Source organism: Euprymna scolopes, chromosome 35 (genome assembly GCF_053919585.1).
Source record: "Euprymna scolopes isolate OS-2025 chromosome 35, ASM5391958v1, whole genome shotgun sequence".
Classification (NCBI taxonomy): domain Eukaryota; kingdom Metazoa; phylum Mollusca; class Cephalopoda; order Sepiida; family Sepiolidae; genus Euprymna; species Euprymna scolopes.
Genome location: NC_136516.1, coordinates 6,426,619 through 6,443,612, shown reverse-complemented (window position 1 = coordinate 6,443,612; position 16,994 = coordinate 6,426,619). Strand labels below are relative to the sequence as shown.

The following is a 16,994-nucleotide window of genomic DNA, read 5'->3' as shown; positions in this document are numbered from 1 at the left end:
ACTTGCAATGAGTTCATCAAAACTCATTCTATTTAAATACTTGTAATGTTACAATATGAGTCGCTAAACAAGAAAGCAACAAGCCGCGCGTGCGTGTCCCCCCTGGTGCTGCATGTGAGATGACGTCACAAACAATAGTGAAGAAATGATGAATGTGAAAAGTGTGAAGGAGCAACGTTGCCTTCACAGTTTCGCCAAGTTTTAGCAAAATCTAACGGATGGGACAAACGTTATGCGATAAAAAGTTTCATTTTTGCAATCTTGGAGCATTTAAGATCCCTTTGGAGCTATGGGGAACGCCGAATTTCGAATGAAAATAGAGAAAATTGCAGATTCACGCCTTAAGACATATATATTTGCATTCAGCACCATGGAAACTACTATATAGACATACATATCAAGTGTTTTAGCAATATTAAAAAAGAGCTCCAAAAGACATTTTTAAGTCGTAAAAGTCCCAGAGGGATGCGAACCAGAATTTTATCAGAATCACCCATGCTGAATTTATATTAAGAACAATGATCTACACATTTTGGCCAAGTTTCAAGATATCTAATGGATGGATCAAACGCTATTGGACAAAAAGTTATTTTTGGCAATGTTGGGGCATTTATTACCTCTAATAATCCCGTGGAGACGCCGAATCATAGTGTAAATGGATAACAGTACAGTTTCAGGTCTTAACACATGTATATTTTAGTTGACGGCCGTGAAAAACCACTATATAGTCATACATATCAAGTTTTTGTTGAGACATATGAAAAAGAGCCACAAAAAGGGCTACAACTCCCCAGGGACGCGAGAAATATGAAAAAGAGCAACAAAATGGGCTAAAACTCCCCAAGGACGCGAACCAGAATTTGCCAGGGTCACCTGTATTTATATTAAGAACCACGGGGTCCACATGCTGATCATATTTCAAAGAAGCCTAATGGATGATAGATCAAAAGATATGGTGTCAATTTTTGACAATTTGGGGGCATTTTGTACCTCTTTTGAGCTCCTGAGGACGCAGCAAGAATTTTTGCATTTTTTTTTACTGTGTACATCTATACAATGACATACAGTTTATTGACAAAATTCCAGGAAATACTAATGGATGTTTATCTGGCAATCTGGAATAACAGACGCACAGGCATCACTGAAAACATAGGTCTTATCTCCGATAAATCGGGGGACCAAGAAAACATCCTTCAGTCTATTGGGTTTCTACCTCTCCGTTATTGTTCATCCCAGGTCACAACGGTAACAGTTCTGATGGCGATGGGGAAGTTTCTTGTTTTTTTTTTTTCAACCAGCTCCCGTCTATAATGTTCTAGAAAATTAAATTGTGACGTACCTCTTTTGTTGGACTGTCCATTCTTCGAGGTGATTATTCCTGTTGGTCATAGCTGGGAACGATGCCAAATCTCGTCTTGATGTTTAAAGCAGGTAAACAAGCCGAAACCCAATTATAATATCTAAGAAAATTCTATCTATTTTTACAAAAAATATTCACAATATATTAATTAAATTTACCTATTAAGCTTAAAAAAACTAACCTTAGTTATTCTTAACTAGGACTAAAGAAGAAGGAGTGCCCTCCTTTCACGGAGAGAAAAATATACCATGCTGTCATCACCGAAGAGAGAATGAGTTCTGACGAATTGCATGATTGTCCTCATGCCCCTCTTCTTTTCCGCGGGATGGCCAAAATGGGTTAGAGACTATAACTAAGTATACTAGTTCAGATGTGGAAACAATACTTAATGCATGGGAGAATCAGGAATTTTAGAGATACAAGATACTCTCACGTGTTGGTAATAATCTAGCACCGTAGAAGAAACCTACTTTTTTGCGTAACTATTTGCTGCACCTTTAATATATGAGGGGCGTGCAATATGTAATGCCCCTGACCCACTTCCTATGGAAGTAGAGCATCTAAATTTGGCACAGTTATTAGTCTTTCTCTACATGGGAAGCATCCAGAGTTATGGATTTCTCCCATCGTTTGATGCAGCTCTGGAGACCGTTTTTGTAGAACACCCTAGGTTGGCCCTGCAACCACGACGTGACTTCAGAAACAACTTCGTGGCTGGGAATAGGTGAAAGTCAGAAGGTGCAAGGTCAGGAGAGTAGGGAGGATGGGGATGATTTCATAACCACACGCCCGTGCTTCTGATCTGGCGACATGCGAGTTGTGGACCGGAGCCTTATCCTGTAGGAGGAGGGTACCTTTGCTGATCTTGACCCGCCTCTTGATTTTGATAGCTTCTCTTAATTTTCTCAAAAGTGAAGAATAATAGGCTGCTGTAATTTTGTAAGGAAATCTGTCATCACTACTCAGTCCTCGTCCCAGATAACTGTGAGCATGACCTTGCCAGCGGAGGGCTGCACCCTTGCCTCCTTTGGAGATGGCGAGTCTAAGTGCTTCCACTGCATTACCTGAGATTTGGTCTCTGGATCATAGTGATGGACCCAGGTTTCATCCTGTGTAATCAGTCTTTTGAAAAACCTTGACTCATGTTCTTGGCACATCTCCAAATTCATCCCCGAGCACTCAACGCGTTCTCGCTTCTGTAATGGTGTGAGCAACCTGGGAATCCTTCTGGCAGACACCTTATGCATATGCAAATGGTCATGAATGATAGTTTCCACAGATCCTGTACTAATCTTGACATCTTGGGATATTGGGCGAATAGTAATGCGTCGATATTTCAAAATGGCAGCCTCAACTTGATGGACAGATACCTCATCAATGGCAGAACGGGGCGACCATGTCTGGGAGCTGTTTTCACAGACTTCCAGCCATGTTTGAATTCACAATGTGAGCCTTTTACAAGGTCATGTGATGGGGTATTATCACCATAAGTTTCTTTATTTCATCAAAAGTCTCCTGTGGTCTGCGTTCTTTCAAATACAAAAAACCGGACCACTGCTCGACATTCAACAGGCTCTATTTCATACCTGACTTAGGTCAAACACCTGTAAAACAGAAACCACAATTAGTTCAGATAAGCCGTAGAGATATAAATCATTGCACATGCAAAATTTTAGTTAGATCAGACAACTTGAAGTGGGTCAGGAGCAGTACTTATTCTACGCCCCTCGTATTTGTTTCCGTTCATATTGCTGGTTAATTTTCAGTTCAAGAGTTTACAAGAAGTGTTTCTACATAAGGTCATATTAGACCTAGCATTCAGTTGTGAAAGCGTATCGTGTTATTCTTAAAGGAAAGAAGCTTAGTATTAGAATAATTATATAATGCATTTATTTACGGCCCCATTTTACAGGGTGTCCCAAAAGAAGCTGATGGTTAAACAAAAAAATCTTCATTTTTTATATCTTTCTTTTATTTTTTTCAGATAATTTACAGTAACCCTTCCGAAGATCGGATATTTATCGTAGCGTCGTATTTTAAGTTGAATGAGTCAATATCAGAAACTTAAAAAGAATTTCGACGAATCTTCAACACAAGAAATTTCCCTACTCCCAATGCAATAACAGCTATGGTGGCTCGATTTCATGAGCAAGGGTCTTTATGTGACCTTCCTCAACCTGGTAGACCGCGTACGGCAAAAAGTGATGAGAATCGTCAGAGATTAGCGAAGAGTGTGGCCGGGGATCCATCCACATCAATAAGCAGATCAAGTCAAATTGGGGTCTCTCGATCAATGCGATTCAAGCAGGACGGTGCAACAGTGCATACGGCACGAGAAACATTAAATCTGATCCAGGACATATTCGGCAACCGAATAATTTCTGGTGGCTGTGAGACAAATTGGCCACCCCACTCGTCAGATCTCAGATTTGCAGATTTCTTCCTTTGGGGTTACCTCAAAGAGCGGGTATACGCAAACATCCCAGCTACAATAAATGCCCTTAAAACCAAGATAAAGGAGGAAATTAGGGCCATAAGCCAGAAGTCCTGAAATATTAAGTGATGTGCTAGATAATGCCCTGCAGAGCAGAAGAGTCTGAAAATGAAAATGGTGGACATTTGGGTAAAATCATTTTTGATAACTAAAATTAGACCTTGTGAAAAACGTACACTAGATTATGTTGTGAAAATAAAATTAGAATAAGTAAAGTGTGATATCTTACTATATCTCAAAATATCACGGAAAGGCTCATCTATCTACAACTGAAAATTGGTAAGCATAACTTAAATATTGAGGAAGTTAATCAGCTTCTTTTGGGACACTCTGTACTAGAGGTTGTTTTCTAAGGATTTGGCTATTGACTTAGGTTGTTATCCTTATGTCCGTTAACAAGGACGACGTTTAGCAATATCGAGAATAATACAGGATGGAAAGATAAAGTTGTCGCCCTAGAAAAGATGATATGATTCCATTTCCGTCTGATGAAAACTGGTTTTCTTTTCTTTTTTCTTGCAGACCATCTACTAGCTGGCCAGTTGTGTCCAAATCCTAAGAGCTATAGAGGCCTTCTATCATGTCTGAATGTGACACAATGTTCAACGAGCGAAGTTTGTGATGCGCAGCTGTACAGCTCATGCTCTGTACCGATTCAAGTTATGAGAACAGAACTATTGCTAGCACCCTCAACAGGCAACGCTCGATTTCTACACATAACAGGGACGTGGGAAGGGTGATAAAAACAAAGTCATAATCTTATGGGTGGTTTAAAGTGAGAGCCAGATCATTCCACCTTATATCTTTGAAGTTGGCTTCAAAACCAACAGAAAAGTGTACCTGGATGTGCTGAAGAGCGTTATGAGCCCCTGATGAAGTTAGGTTGCTGGTGGCAGACCCTGGGTATGGCAGTGGTACTCGACGCTTGCTCACAAGTTTAAAGAGACCTAGGATTAGTTTCAGAAGGAGTGCTACGATTCGTACATTTCTCTAACTACCTTCTCCGCCTCAAACCTGAATCCAATGGACTACTTCTTTTGGTCGTACGTCGAGAAAATCCCAACCAAGACCGCTCATAATACCAAAGCCAGCCTGATCTCCGCAATTTGGCAAGTATTTTCCGGGTTCCCGACACGCTTATGAAAAAGGCCAGACCTGTATCGAGGCGATGATTGAGGCTGAAGGAGGCTACATTGATTAGACGTCAGCTTTACTATATAACTATTTTACTTGAATTGATTTTTCTTAAATAAAAGTTTGAAATTGAAGCTGTAGAGTTGTTTTTTTAGGGCGACAATTTAATCGTTCCTCACTGTAGATGTCCAAAGATTAGCCGACTCAATATATTTGCCTATTTCTAAATAGCAATATAAAAAAATATCAACACAAACAAATTGTGTGTTTTTATAGTTTTATTTCAAAAAGGTTGAATCTTAAGTTGAGGCAAAAAAAAATTGACGATTGAACTTTTTTTTTGATGGAATCGAATTTTTTAAATTTTGGAAAAAAAAGAAAACAAAACAAAAAAATCAGAGGCTTCCCAGTCTAAGCGACAAAAAGTAAAACAATTTCACCATTTCTTTTCTTTTTTCTGAAAAAAAATGGTTAAATATTAGTAACATTAACATTATTTTATTATTACGATTAATATCATCAATATTAGTATTAATATCATTATTATAATTAACATTGATATTTTGTTTTCCAATAGCTTCATGTAAATGTTTCTGCTCCCTTTTCAAGGGAGACAATCCAACCTGTCACTCTTTTCATCTTCTTCGATTTTTTTCTTCTTTTTTTTTAAAGTCTTTTTATTGAATTGAAAATCCATAAGAAGATTTTTTTATGGCAGACCGATAATGACATAATTAGTTTCAATTGTTAAGGCCAGTTGTCCCGCAAATAAAGGCAACACACGGCGAACAGAGTGCATGTTTGGTGGGCTCATGTCACCATTACCTTCGTAGACAAAAATGTCATCCCGGATCTTCCGTAGTTCATGTTTGCAATTTTATGCTGTGTTTTATTCTTCTAATTTTGATAAACTTTTTTTGAAACATTTTTTTTTAATAATAATCGTAATTATCATGAGTTTGTACTAATCAACAACATCGTTATGCGTTAATTTGTTTTGTTAACACACGGTTTCCATTTTTTTTTTGATTTTTTATAAATTAATATAACATTTTATGTATTAATATTTTTATTGTTTTTTTTTCATTTCATTGCTTTTATTACTTTTTCAGTAGTGATTGATTGATTTCTGTTGTGATTGATTTATTTATCACACACACATATATATGTACATAGTTATATATATATGTATGTATATATATATATATGTATTATTATATATAAACACGCATATACACATATATAAATGTATGTATATATGTGTATATATAAATATAGATTTATATATATGTATATATATATATATATATATATGCGAATTAGATAAAATTAACAGATTATTAAACGGACAAGATACAATATTTTAAAAATCTTCTTAGAAAGCACTTCGCTTTACTAATTATCATACACGTATAGAAGATCCAATGTGCATGAGTATATGTATACATACATACACACACGCATAATATATATATATATATATATATATATATATATGAACATATATTGGATGTATATATATATATATATATATATATATATATATATATATGCATATTCGATCCGATGTGTGTGAATATGTTATATATATATATACATATATATATATATATACGGTACGGTGTGTGTGAGTATGTGTATATATGTACATATATATATATACATATATTAGGTATATATATATGTGAACATATATTGGATGTATATATATATATATTGTGTGTATATATATTGGATATATATGTGTATGTTTTGGATATATATATATAAATGTGTATGATGTATATATATATAAATGTGTATGATGTATATATATATATATATATATATATATATATATATATATATATATAAATATACGGTACGGTGTGTGAGTATGTTTATATATGTACATATATACATATATATATATATTAGGTATATATATGTGAACATATATTGAATGTATATATATATATATTGTGTGTATATATATTGGATATATATATATGTATGTATATTTTGGATATATATATATATATATATATATATATATATATATAAATGTGTATGGATGTATAGCTGAGGATATCGTCGACATTTTTTTACACGTCCCTATGTATATATATATATATATATATATATATATATATATATTCGTATATGTAGATATGTACATATATGTAAGTTTAAACTTAGTAAAAGAAAAAATATTCAACATCTTTTTCTGAAATATCATATAGAACTTAATAATTATTTAAATGTTTGTCTTAAACATATTCATAAACCGAAATTGAATTCCACGTATATGAATGTATGCATGCATATGTACGTGTATATTTATGTATATACATGCAATTGCATACGCACATATATATGCATATATATCTATTATATATATACACGTATATATCTATATATCTATCTATATATATCTATATATCTATCTATCAATCTATATATATATATATATATATATATACTTAGATGAATATATAAATATAGTGGAGAAACTCTTTCTAAACTTAAAATGAAGAAAATCTACGATATTATTTACCTTTTGCTAAAAGAACATTAGATTATATATTTCATTTTTCATTGTTTAATATTAGTAAAATATTTCGTATATAATCTTCCACACACATGCACATACATATATATGTGTGCATGTCTTTGTATGCATGTGTATGTATACATATAGAATATATAAATATAAATGCATATAGGTATATATTTATTAATATATATATATATGTGCATATATAAACACAGAAGTATAAGTATATACATGAAATTTTATTATAACTTATCAAAGAATATTAGAATAAGACTTCAAGATAAAAAAATGAAACCATATTAATCTTATCCTAAGTTAGTTCCGGTTTAAATAACCGACATTCGAGCACTACGATTTTCCTCGGACACTGTATGCGTGGTGGTGTGATGCGAGTTTATGGAAGAATCACAAATAACAATGAAAGTTTTAAAATGTTTGGGGGAAAAATAATGGAAAACGACTTTTGTTCCGTCGTGATATATATTTTTGTGTTTGCGACTAAAAGGGGAACTACAACTACTCTGAATATTGTTTCTCTCAACAGAAAACTCTGAAAAAGTCTAGGACGATCGAAATGTCGGCAATATGAGCCTTTTTAAGAAGTCGCAACAATTAACTCTGTAAATAAAAATATAATAATACTAAAATATGTGTATATTTTTTGGTGTATACGTATGTCTGCATGAATAATGAAACTTAAAATACAAAAAGATACAGTTTCAGGGATTAAATGCGTATCATGCTATTAAACACATCATCAAAGATTGTTATAAGAATTTACTTTAATATAAGAGAGAGTTTGATTATTTTACAATAAAAGGTTGGGTTGTGATGCCTAGAAAATAAACCAAAGCGTCTGCGAGATGTCGTCTGTCTACAAAACATAGCAGCAAAAACGTATTTCCCCCACGTCTCTCGTCTTCCGTCTCCGCACGTAATTTAAACAACTTTGTACGATCGCAAACAGTTTTTTCCACTTAATTTTTGTAAAATAGATGATTCCTGCAATATTGTTTGGTTCATTTCTGCAGTTGATCGCCCAATCTATTTATTGTAAAGAAGGGAATTAATCCTTATTGCTATTGGCTTAATTAAAAATATTTTTTGATATCTTTGAAAACACAATCAATAGTTCAACACACGTAAAGCCCCAAAATATTTGTTTCATAATATTGGCTATATATATATATATATATATATATATATATATATATATATATATATATATATATATATATGTGTGTGTGTGTGTGTGTGTGTGTGTGTGTGCGTGTGTGTGTAGATGTGTGTATACACATGTATTATCCATACATATAATATATATGCATACATATTAATATGCATAATAAAATAATACGCATACATATTAATATGTATACTAAAATATATGTATACATATATGTATTACTATATATATTTTATGTACAGGTATACATACTTATATACATATTTACATGTACATAGTATACATATACGTATATGTATGCACATAAATATATGCGAATATATATATATATATATACATATAGGTATTCATATTTATATGTACTATCGAAATAGATACATATATAGGTATATAGATAAATATATACAACCATACATATACATAAAAACAGAGAGTTACATGTAACTGTATGCATATACAAATATATATACACGTACAAACATATGCATGTATATATATATGCATATACATATGTGTGCACATATATAATCGCAGTGAAATTACCCTTGATAATATAATCTTTATTTTTATTGTGGCTCTCATCGAGTTTTTCATACGAATTAAGGTATTAACAGTTTCAAGGAAAAGATAAGAATCGGAAAAGCCAGGAGCTGAAATGTTTATTTGTATTGTTTCAGAAAACAGTCCAGAATTTCATATTATTTCATCTGCCGGATGTAAACATGTTTCTGAAATCTAAAATTTATTCTAGAATCAATAATAACAGACTTTTAAGATTTTAATTAGGTAAAATTCTGAAAGATTTTCCTTTTTTGATATTGTGGAATTTCAGGTTGAATACTTATTTTTAGTAACAATATATATATATATATATGTATATATATATATATGTATATATATATATACGTGTGTGTGTGTGTGTGTGTGTGTGTCCATGTGAGAGAGATATAGCATCAGTGATCAAAGTTACATAAAATTGTATTAAATCATCAAATCAACTATGGAAAAAGAAAACCTTTTAGGACACAGCATTTTGCAGACTTATGCTTCTCATCAGAAAAGTAGAAAAACAGTTTCATACGAAGGAAAATTTGCTGACATAAAGAAATTAGCCCGTAAACAAAAGATAATGTGCTTTATGTATACATCAGCGAGAAAAATGACTATCTCGGCCACTGAAAAAATAGAACGTGTATATGAAAGATATAAAATACAAATGAAGATAGAAAAGGACATATATATATATATATATATATATATATATATATACATATATATATATATGTATATACACACACATATATAATATATATATATATAATAAATAAAAGTATGTGATAATTCAAGTGACTAACTCTAAGAACGAAAATAAAAACAATAAAATTAGAATTAAAAAAAAAAATAAAAGCAGGTGTCTACCTTAAGAGAGAAAAAAAAGTAATATTTTTCAGATGAGAAGCATTGAGATTCGAAATACGATGAACTAAGACGTTGCCATTGTGGATCTGATGATACAATAAACGCTAGTCAACTTTCAACGCTATCATTTATTCATTTAACTTATTGCTCCCCTTGTCCATGTATAATGTCTTGATGCTTTCTTTTGTATAAATATTATCTTCTTTAAAATCTTTATCAATTTCCTTATATATATATATATATATATATATATATATATATATATATATGTATATATATACGCATATATACATGTAAACGTATACATATACATATACATATATATACGTATATATAAATATATACATATACATATACGTATATATATATAAATATATATATGCATATATATGATTATATATACATATATATGCATAAATATGTATATATACATAAATATGTATATATACATATATATATATATATATATATATATATATATGCGTATATTTAATGATCGAACTTGATTGTTTTTTTTATAGATCATCGGCAAATCATTATTCCAAAGGTGTTTTAGAAGCAAATGTTAAGTTGATTTTATAGTTTGTAAATCCGCCTTCATTTTTTTTATATTTTTTCAAACGTGACGATTAATAGGTGGAAGACACATTCAGAACGTATTTTTTGTTTTGTTGTTGAATGACCTTTGGCCTGTCCTTTATATACAGCACATCAACGAAATAGCGACTAAGGAAGAGATACAAAGTTGAAAGCCGGTTTTTACAGATCCCGAGCCGTACGCCGCTGGAGATCCCGATTGATCTGAAATGCAAAATAAAAATACGTGCATTAGTTCAAATATGAATTAGAAAACTACTGCTTATAAGGTGGAAATACACCCAAAATATATAAACACTAGTTTTGTAGGAAAAAGTTACGATTTCACCGATCTCGAAGACGATAAAAATATCGCCATGTAAAACATTCTATCACGGAAAACGGCTGCTCACCGTACACACACACACACACACACACACACACACACACACACACACACACACACACACACACACACACACATGTATATATATATATATATATATATATATATATTGTTCAGAAAGTATGAGAGAATATATAAGTATTTCCACGGCCGAACCAACATCGCAGACAAAAGAGCTCTTGTGTGTTGCGATGTTCGTTTGGCTGTGAAAATGATTATATATATATATATATATATATACATATATATATATATATATATATATATATATATGTGTGTGTGTATATATATATATATATATATATATATGTACAGTGTATCACAAAGGTGAGCACACCTGTTACAAAGTATATGTCTTAATAGGACAACACTGAGAAATGATTTTTGGCACAATGGAAAGTAGTCTATCTGCAGCATATATAACAGAGTTAATTTATTTTCGCCTCAAAATACCTCCAAATGTAGTCAGTAAAATCTAAATCCCAAGCAACAACAGTGAGTTCACCACTTTACAAAAAGTTGTCAATATACGACATGTCAACACTGAATATTTGGTGTGGCCACCATCACTATCCAAAATTGCTTTTACTCTCCTTGACATGAAGTTTACTAGTACTTAGCATGTAGTCACTGGACTGCTTTTCCACTCTTAAATTACGACGTCGCACAGCCGGCAAGTATTTGTGACTTTGCGTACTTCCACCTGCTGCGTGAGGATGCCCCGGAGATGTTCTATTGGGTTCAATTCTGGGGACATGCCTGGAGAGTCCATCACCTATACACTCAGCATTTCAGTAAAGCAGTGATTGTCTTGACCGTGTCTTTTATGTCATTGTCATTTTGGAACACATCTCTACGACTCAGTTCCTGAAGGGAAGGGATCGTGCTCTGCTGAAGTGTTTGACAGTACATGTTGGAATTCATGTTTCCCTCAATGTAATGTAATTCTTCAACACCTACAGCTCCAGACCATGACATTCCCCCCCCCCACCATGCTCGACTGTAGGCATGACACACTTATCATTGTACTCTTAGATATGTTTGGTACAGAAAAAAATCCGATAAGTATAGAAAATATAGATAAAATATGAATATTTTTACAGGGGAATATTTTACATTACACCGGCCAACAGAAATATAACAAGAAAGACTATGTTAAAGATCGTACACTTTAATATCAATGAACGTGAAATTTTAAAGAAATACAGGCGATTTTTATAAATGAGATTTTTTTTTTTAAGTTTTGCGAATTAGTACACCGGACAGATATGATATTTAATGATCGATAGATGATTGATTCAATAATAATACAGGTGCCATTTGCATAAATAAAAATGCTATGTTTAAGCGAATTATATTACCGGGCAACGCCGAGATGTCAGCTAGTTAATATATATATATATATATATATATATATATATATATATATATATATATATATAAAACATGAATTTGTGTCACGTTGTTTGATAAAACAAACAAAATAAATGCGGATAACCGTCTTAAATGCAATACTATCCCTATGAGACAGAATTATAATTAATACGAACATTTTTAAACAAATCAATTTAAAAATTCATTGATTTTGGTCATCGCAGTAAAAGTTGAGAGAAATGGAAAAATCAAAGAAAAAATGCATTGTCAATGTCATAATACTTTTACGGAAAACATCCTTAAATAATGTTCGAATTTTATTTGCTCATCGAAAACAAATACTTAGGATAAACAATACTGATAAGCGATGTTCGTCTAGATATACAAAACAAAAACAGGTCACGAGAAAAGTAAAAACAAATATCAATCGTTTTAAATAGATGAGTATCGTTGGCATTCGTTTACCTGATGTTTTTATAGCCAGAATGCTTTCTAAAAAGACGTCGGGTACTAACGGTATAGACCACGTGATGGTTGTGAACGTCCCTAAGTGAAAGTGCTTCCGAGGGACGAATTAGATTTGAACCGTGTACACCTAGGCGATCAGTTGGTGTCGCAAACCATTGAACAAGCGTAACTTCCCTGTTGCAGTCGTTTCCCAATGTCATATAGTCATCATCATTTTCATCATCATCATTTTCATCATCATCATTTTGCGATTACAGTCGAGATGATGGAGTTCAGTAAACTTCATAATCAGTAAACTTCATATGGCTGTTAGTGTGGTCGTACGCTACCACTAGACAGATTGGGAAGCAGGAGGGCTGACTTCAGCTTCTCCCTAACAAGAGTACCTTCGTTTTCCCAAATGGTCCTCCATTTGATACTGCCTAATTTCAGCGTTGCTTAGTTTTGGTTACATTACAAAAACCGGTGCGTTAAAATGATTGTTCAGTAAATGTTTTATATATTAATTGCTTTACGTCATAGCATACAAACTCTTCTATCGTATAGGGTTGTCGACTAGGGATTTTTATGCCGCGTCCCCAAAATCAACAGAGATTTGACCATTCATGTAATGATCTGGTCTCTGTTGATTTTGTGGTTGGAGTTTAGTTCTTTGCAGTTCTAGGAGGTACACTATCCTAGGTTTGCTTTCTCTCTTTGAGAAATGTTGAGTTTATTGCTACTCGCCTGTGCGCCCCCGCCGAGTAATGTCAACATGGCTCTTCCGGAACTTGTTGTAGGTACGAATGCCCTTCCTCAGGAGTGCGGGCTTTTCAATTCCACTTCCAGCGCCATGTTTCTTCAGTGGAAGGGAACAAAACAAATTATATAGCCTTCCCAGCTACTAATTTTCTGTTCCGTGTCCGGTCTCGTCAAACTTGAAAATCACATTCCTTTTATGCATTTTGAAGAATATTTATTGCCCATTTGTCCATTATGTTTTCCTCATTAACGAATAAAGAAATGCTCGTATTATTATTTATCGGTTGCCTTAAATATTATTAGAAGATTTGCATACTTAATGGCGAGACAACTTTTTTTGGCTTTCCTGTCTGCTTAATCAACGTCGAATTTCTTAATTTTTTTAAAAAAATTGTTAAAATGGACAAAATAAACCAGTAGTAAAAAAGACAATAACATCGATACGTAACTTTTTTACATGGCATTTGTATTTTTTTTTAAATATGTGTAACTGAAAACAGATAGTTTTTTTTTATTACTAATGAATTGTTATGTTGATGAAAACGTTGTTGCGGAATTTTTAACTTTGATTTCAAATGATGTATTTTTAAATAAGTTTTCGTTAGAATACAGTCACTTTGTATATCCTTTTAAAGGGGGTTTTACATTCTAATTGTTTAAATTACACTCCTTTTGATACAAGTATGTTTTCATTTAAGCACGTTGAATACAAGGCATAAAAATAAAACTACACACAATTTTCTTATTTCAATTTAATCTAGTGACCCGTCTTATCATAATAAGTTTTTAATGCAGACGAAGTACTGTCAACAAATAAAATGCATCAGAAACTTCAATAACAACACCAAACCATAGTCAACAGAAAAAGTCACTCTTCTTCCACGATAATGTCAGACCGCAAGTTGCTAAATTGACCCTATGGAAGTTAAACGAATTGGGATACAAACAGTGTCTCATCCGTCATACTCTTCAGATCTCTCACTTATCGACCACTGATTTTTCAAGCATCTCGTCAGCTTTCTGTGTGAGAAATGCTTCCAAAACCTAAACGATATCAATAACACCTTAAGCGATTTCATCGTCTCATAAAGCAAGACCTTTACACTAGTTTTGCGTTGGCAAAAGTATGTTGATTTTGATGGTGATGATTTCAATTAAGAAATTTTTGTCCGAGCCGGATATATTTATCTGAATTAGAAAGTTAAAAACCGCAAGAACTTTCTTGTCAAACTAATATTATTCAACTTGCTATTATTGTGTTAAAGTGTTTCGGAATGGCCTTCTTTTTCTGTCTTTATAACTAAAGTGTAGATTAGTGGAACAACACTGTTGTCAAAGGAAATGTGACGCGCTTTCTTCTCGACGCTAATCCGTGGCAGATCCTTCAGAATGGTCGACAACACACTAAGCCCTCCCATCAGGTTAGCGTGAGGTCATGAAAGTAATTCTGTTCATGGTTTCGTATTTCGTTGTACGGAGCAGAAGATACGTCTGGCTGCAATGGGCAGGATCATCACCCAGTATAGGCACTGCTTAGACAGAAAGTAACGTATACCTACTGTCTGCACAATTGCAAATAAAGCTATGGAAATACATTAAGCTATTTGATCGAAAAACAACGTGAATAGGGTTCTGAAGCAAAACACCTCCCTCGATAAGGATTACCATGAGAGACAAGAGAACACTGATAATCACCCTTCTACTCTCCGAAACCAGCAAATACTAACGAGAAAGATTGTGGGTAGAAGAAGTAGATGGTGACAGCGAGAAACATACGTTGACAGTCAGCACACCTGGGTGACATAAAAAAATATGAGAAACAATGAATTCATAAATGCCTCAATGGTCAATCCATGCCCAAAACAGGACACGATTTGAATAAATAGAGCAGAGAGGCACGTCTGTAATTTCTGTAAACGTTCAATCTGGGATTGCTTCTCATCCAACTCCAGGTGAAATATGAAGCTTATCTAGAGGTGCATTTATGTTCAGTTGTGAACCGGGATAAAGGTGATTTGTGCCTTTCAGTCGTAGTTGTGTCCATTTTCTTCTTGATAAATCGTCTCTGGAATTTTTTGTTGCGATTCTTTCGCATAAAATCCTTCTTCTGCTTAATAAATTAGGTTTATTTTTTTCTGCCACTCGTATTATCGATTCTCTCTATCGTTCTACATCCTTTTCTCACACTTGTGGTCATTTTGTATATCTACAAATCTTGTATCAGCCAATATATCGAGTATATTATTATATTACGGCTAGTAAATATCCATCCATTTCATGATTCTTGATAAGGTGCAGAAACACGTCTGTAATTTGATTGGTTTCATAATTTATTTTCTCTGCAAAATCTCTCTCGTACGTGCAGTGTTGCAAGTCTCAGTCTTTTTTTTTTTATAAATACCAGTATAAGAAAATATTTTCAGAATTGTCTGATTTATTTCAAGATTATTTCAGCTCATTAACCTCGGTGATCTAGTGGTCTTCATCAGTTTTGGTCCACCATTGTATGGCAGCTTCCTGTTCCAGTAAATTCTTTTCCAAAAACTGCGAACTTGTGAAACTTTCGTTCTGCTTACTGTTCTCTTCTTACGTAAAGCTTTGGTCTTTTAAGGTTTAAAGTGAATAAGCATCGCCAGTGTCTCGGATGACCATATTTTGTTCTTACTAGCTTTTTAAATTAAGTGGTTTTGCGCCTTGTCTGGAGCTATTTTGATTGAATTATACAATTTATGTTCAACTAAATTCTGTTTCTATTATTTTTATTCGGATATTTTGACTGAGGAAAGTTCAAACAGTGAAGCGAAAGATCAAGACCCTTCGTGCTTTACTGTAATCTATATGAAGAAATAATCACTAGATTAAGAGAAATGGCTTCACACCTTGTCTGGAGCAGTTTCGATCTAAATATCCAATTTCTGTTAACTTAGTTTGTGTTATTTTTTGTCTGAACCTTTCGACCTAACAACCTACAGAACTCGACGAAAGAACAAGCATTGGCACTGAACAATGAACCCATCATGTGGTTTGCTTTACTCTATATGGTAAAGTAATTGTTAAAGTGGGAGAATTAAGGTTTGTTATACAATTCACAGAGATACTAAAAAAGTGGTCACAAACACAGATATAGAACAAATAAATGTTAGCAAAGGCAATATAACATTTCTACCTATCTGAGTAAAGGTTTTAGTGAATTTACTCACTTTAAACCATCTGACCGGCCCGAAAAGGTAGTGTACAGCGATTGGTATGAAATGGAAAAATAGCAGCAAGTTATTAGCTAAGTATTTGAAGTTTTGATAA

The 16,994-nt window shown here is 33.1% G+C and overlaps 1 protein-coding gene across 1 annotated transcript in view; it reads right to left on the bottom strand.

Annotated features, from left to right (window-relative positions):
• Window positions 1-10,680: 10,680 nt before the first annotated feature.
• Window positions 10,681-16,994, bottom strand: part of LOC145259584 (protein amalgam-like) — a 987,333-nt gene continuing 981,019 nt past the window's right edge. Inside the window, exon 9 of the mRNA XM_080117238.1 lies at window positions 10,681-10,930. Coding sequence (XP_079973364.1) covers window positions 10,827-10,930 — 104 coding nt within the window. The 3' untranslated portion in view covers window positions 10,681-10,826. The remainder of the gene's footprint in view (window positions 10,931-16,994) is intronic.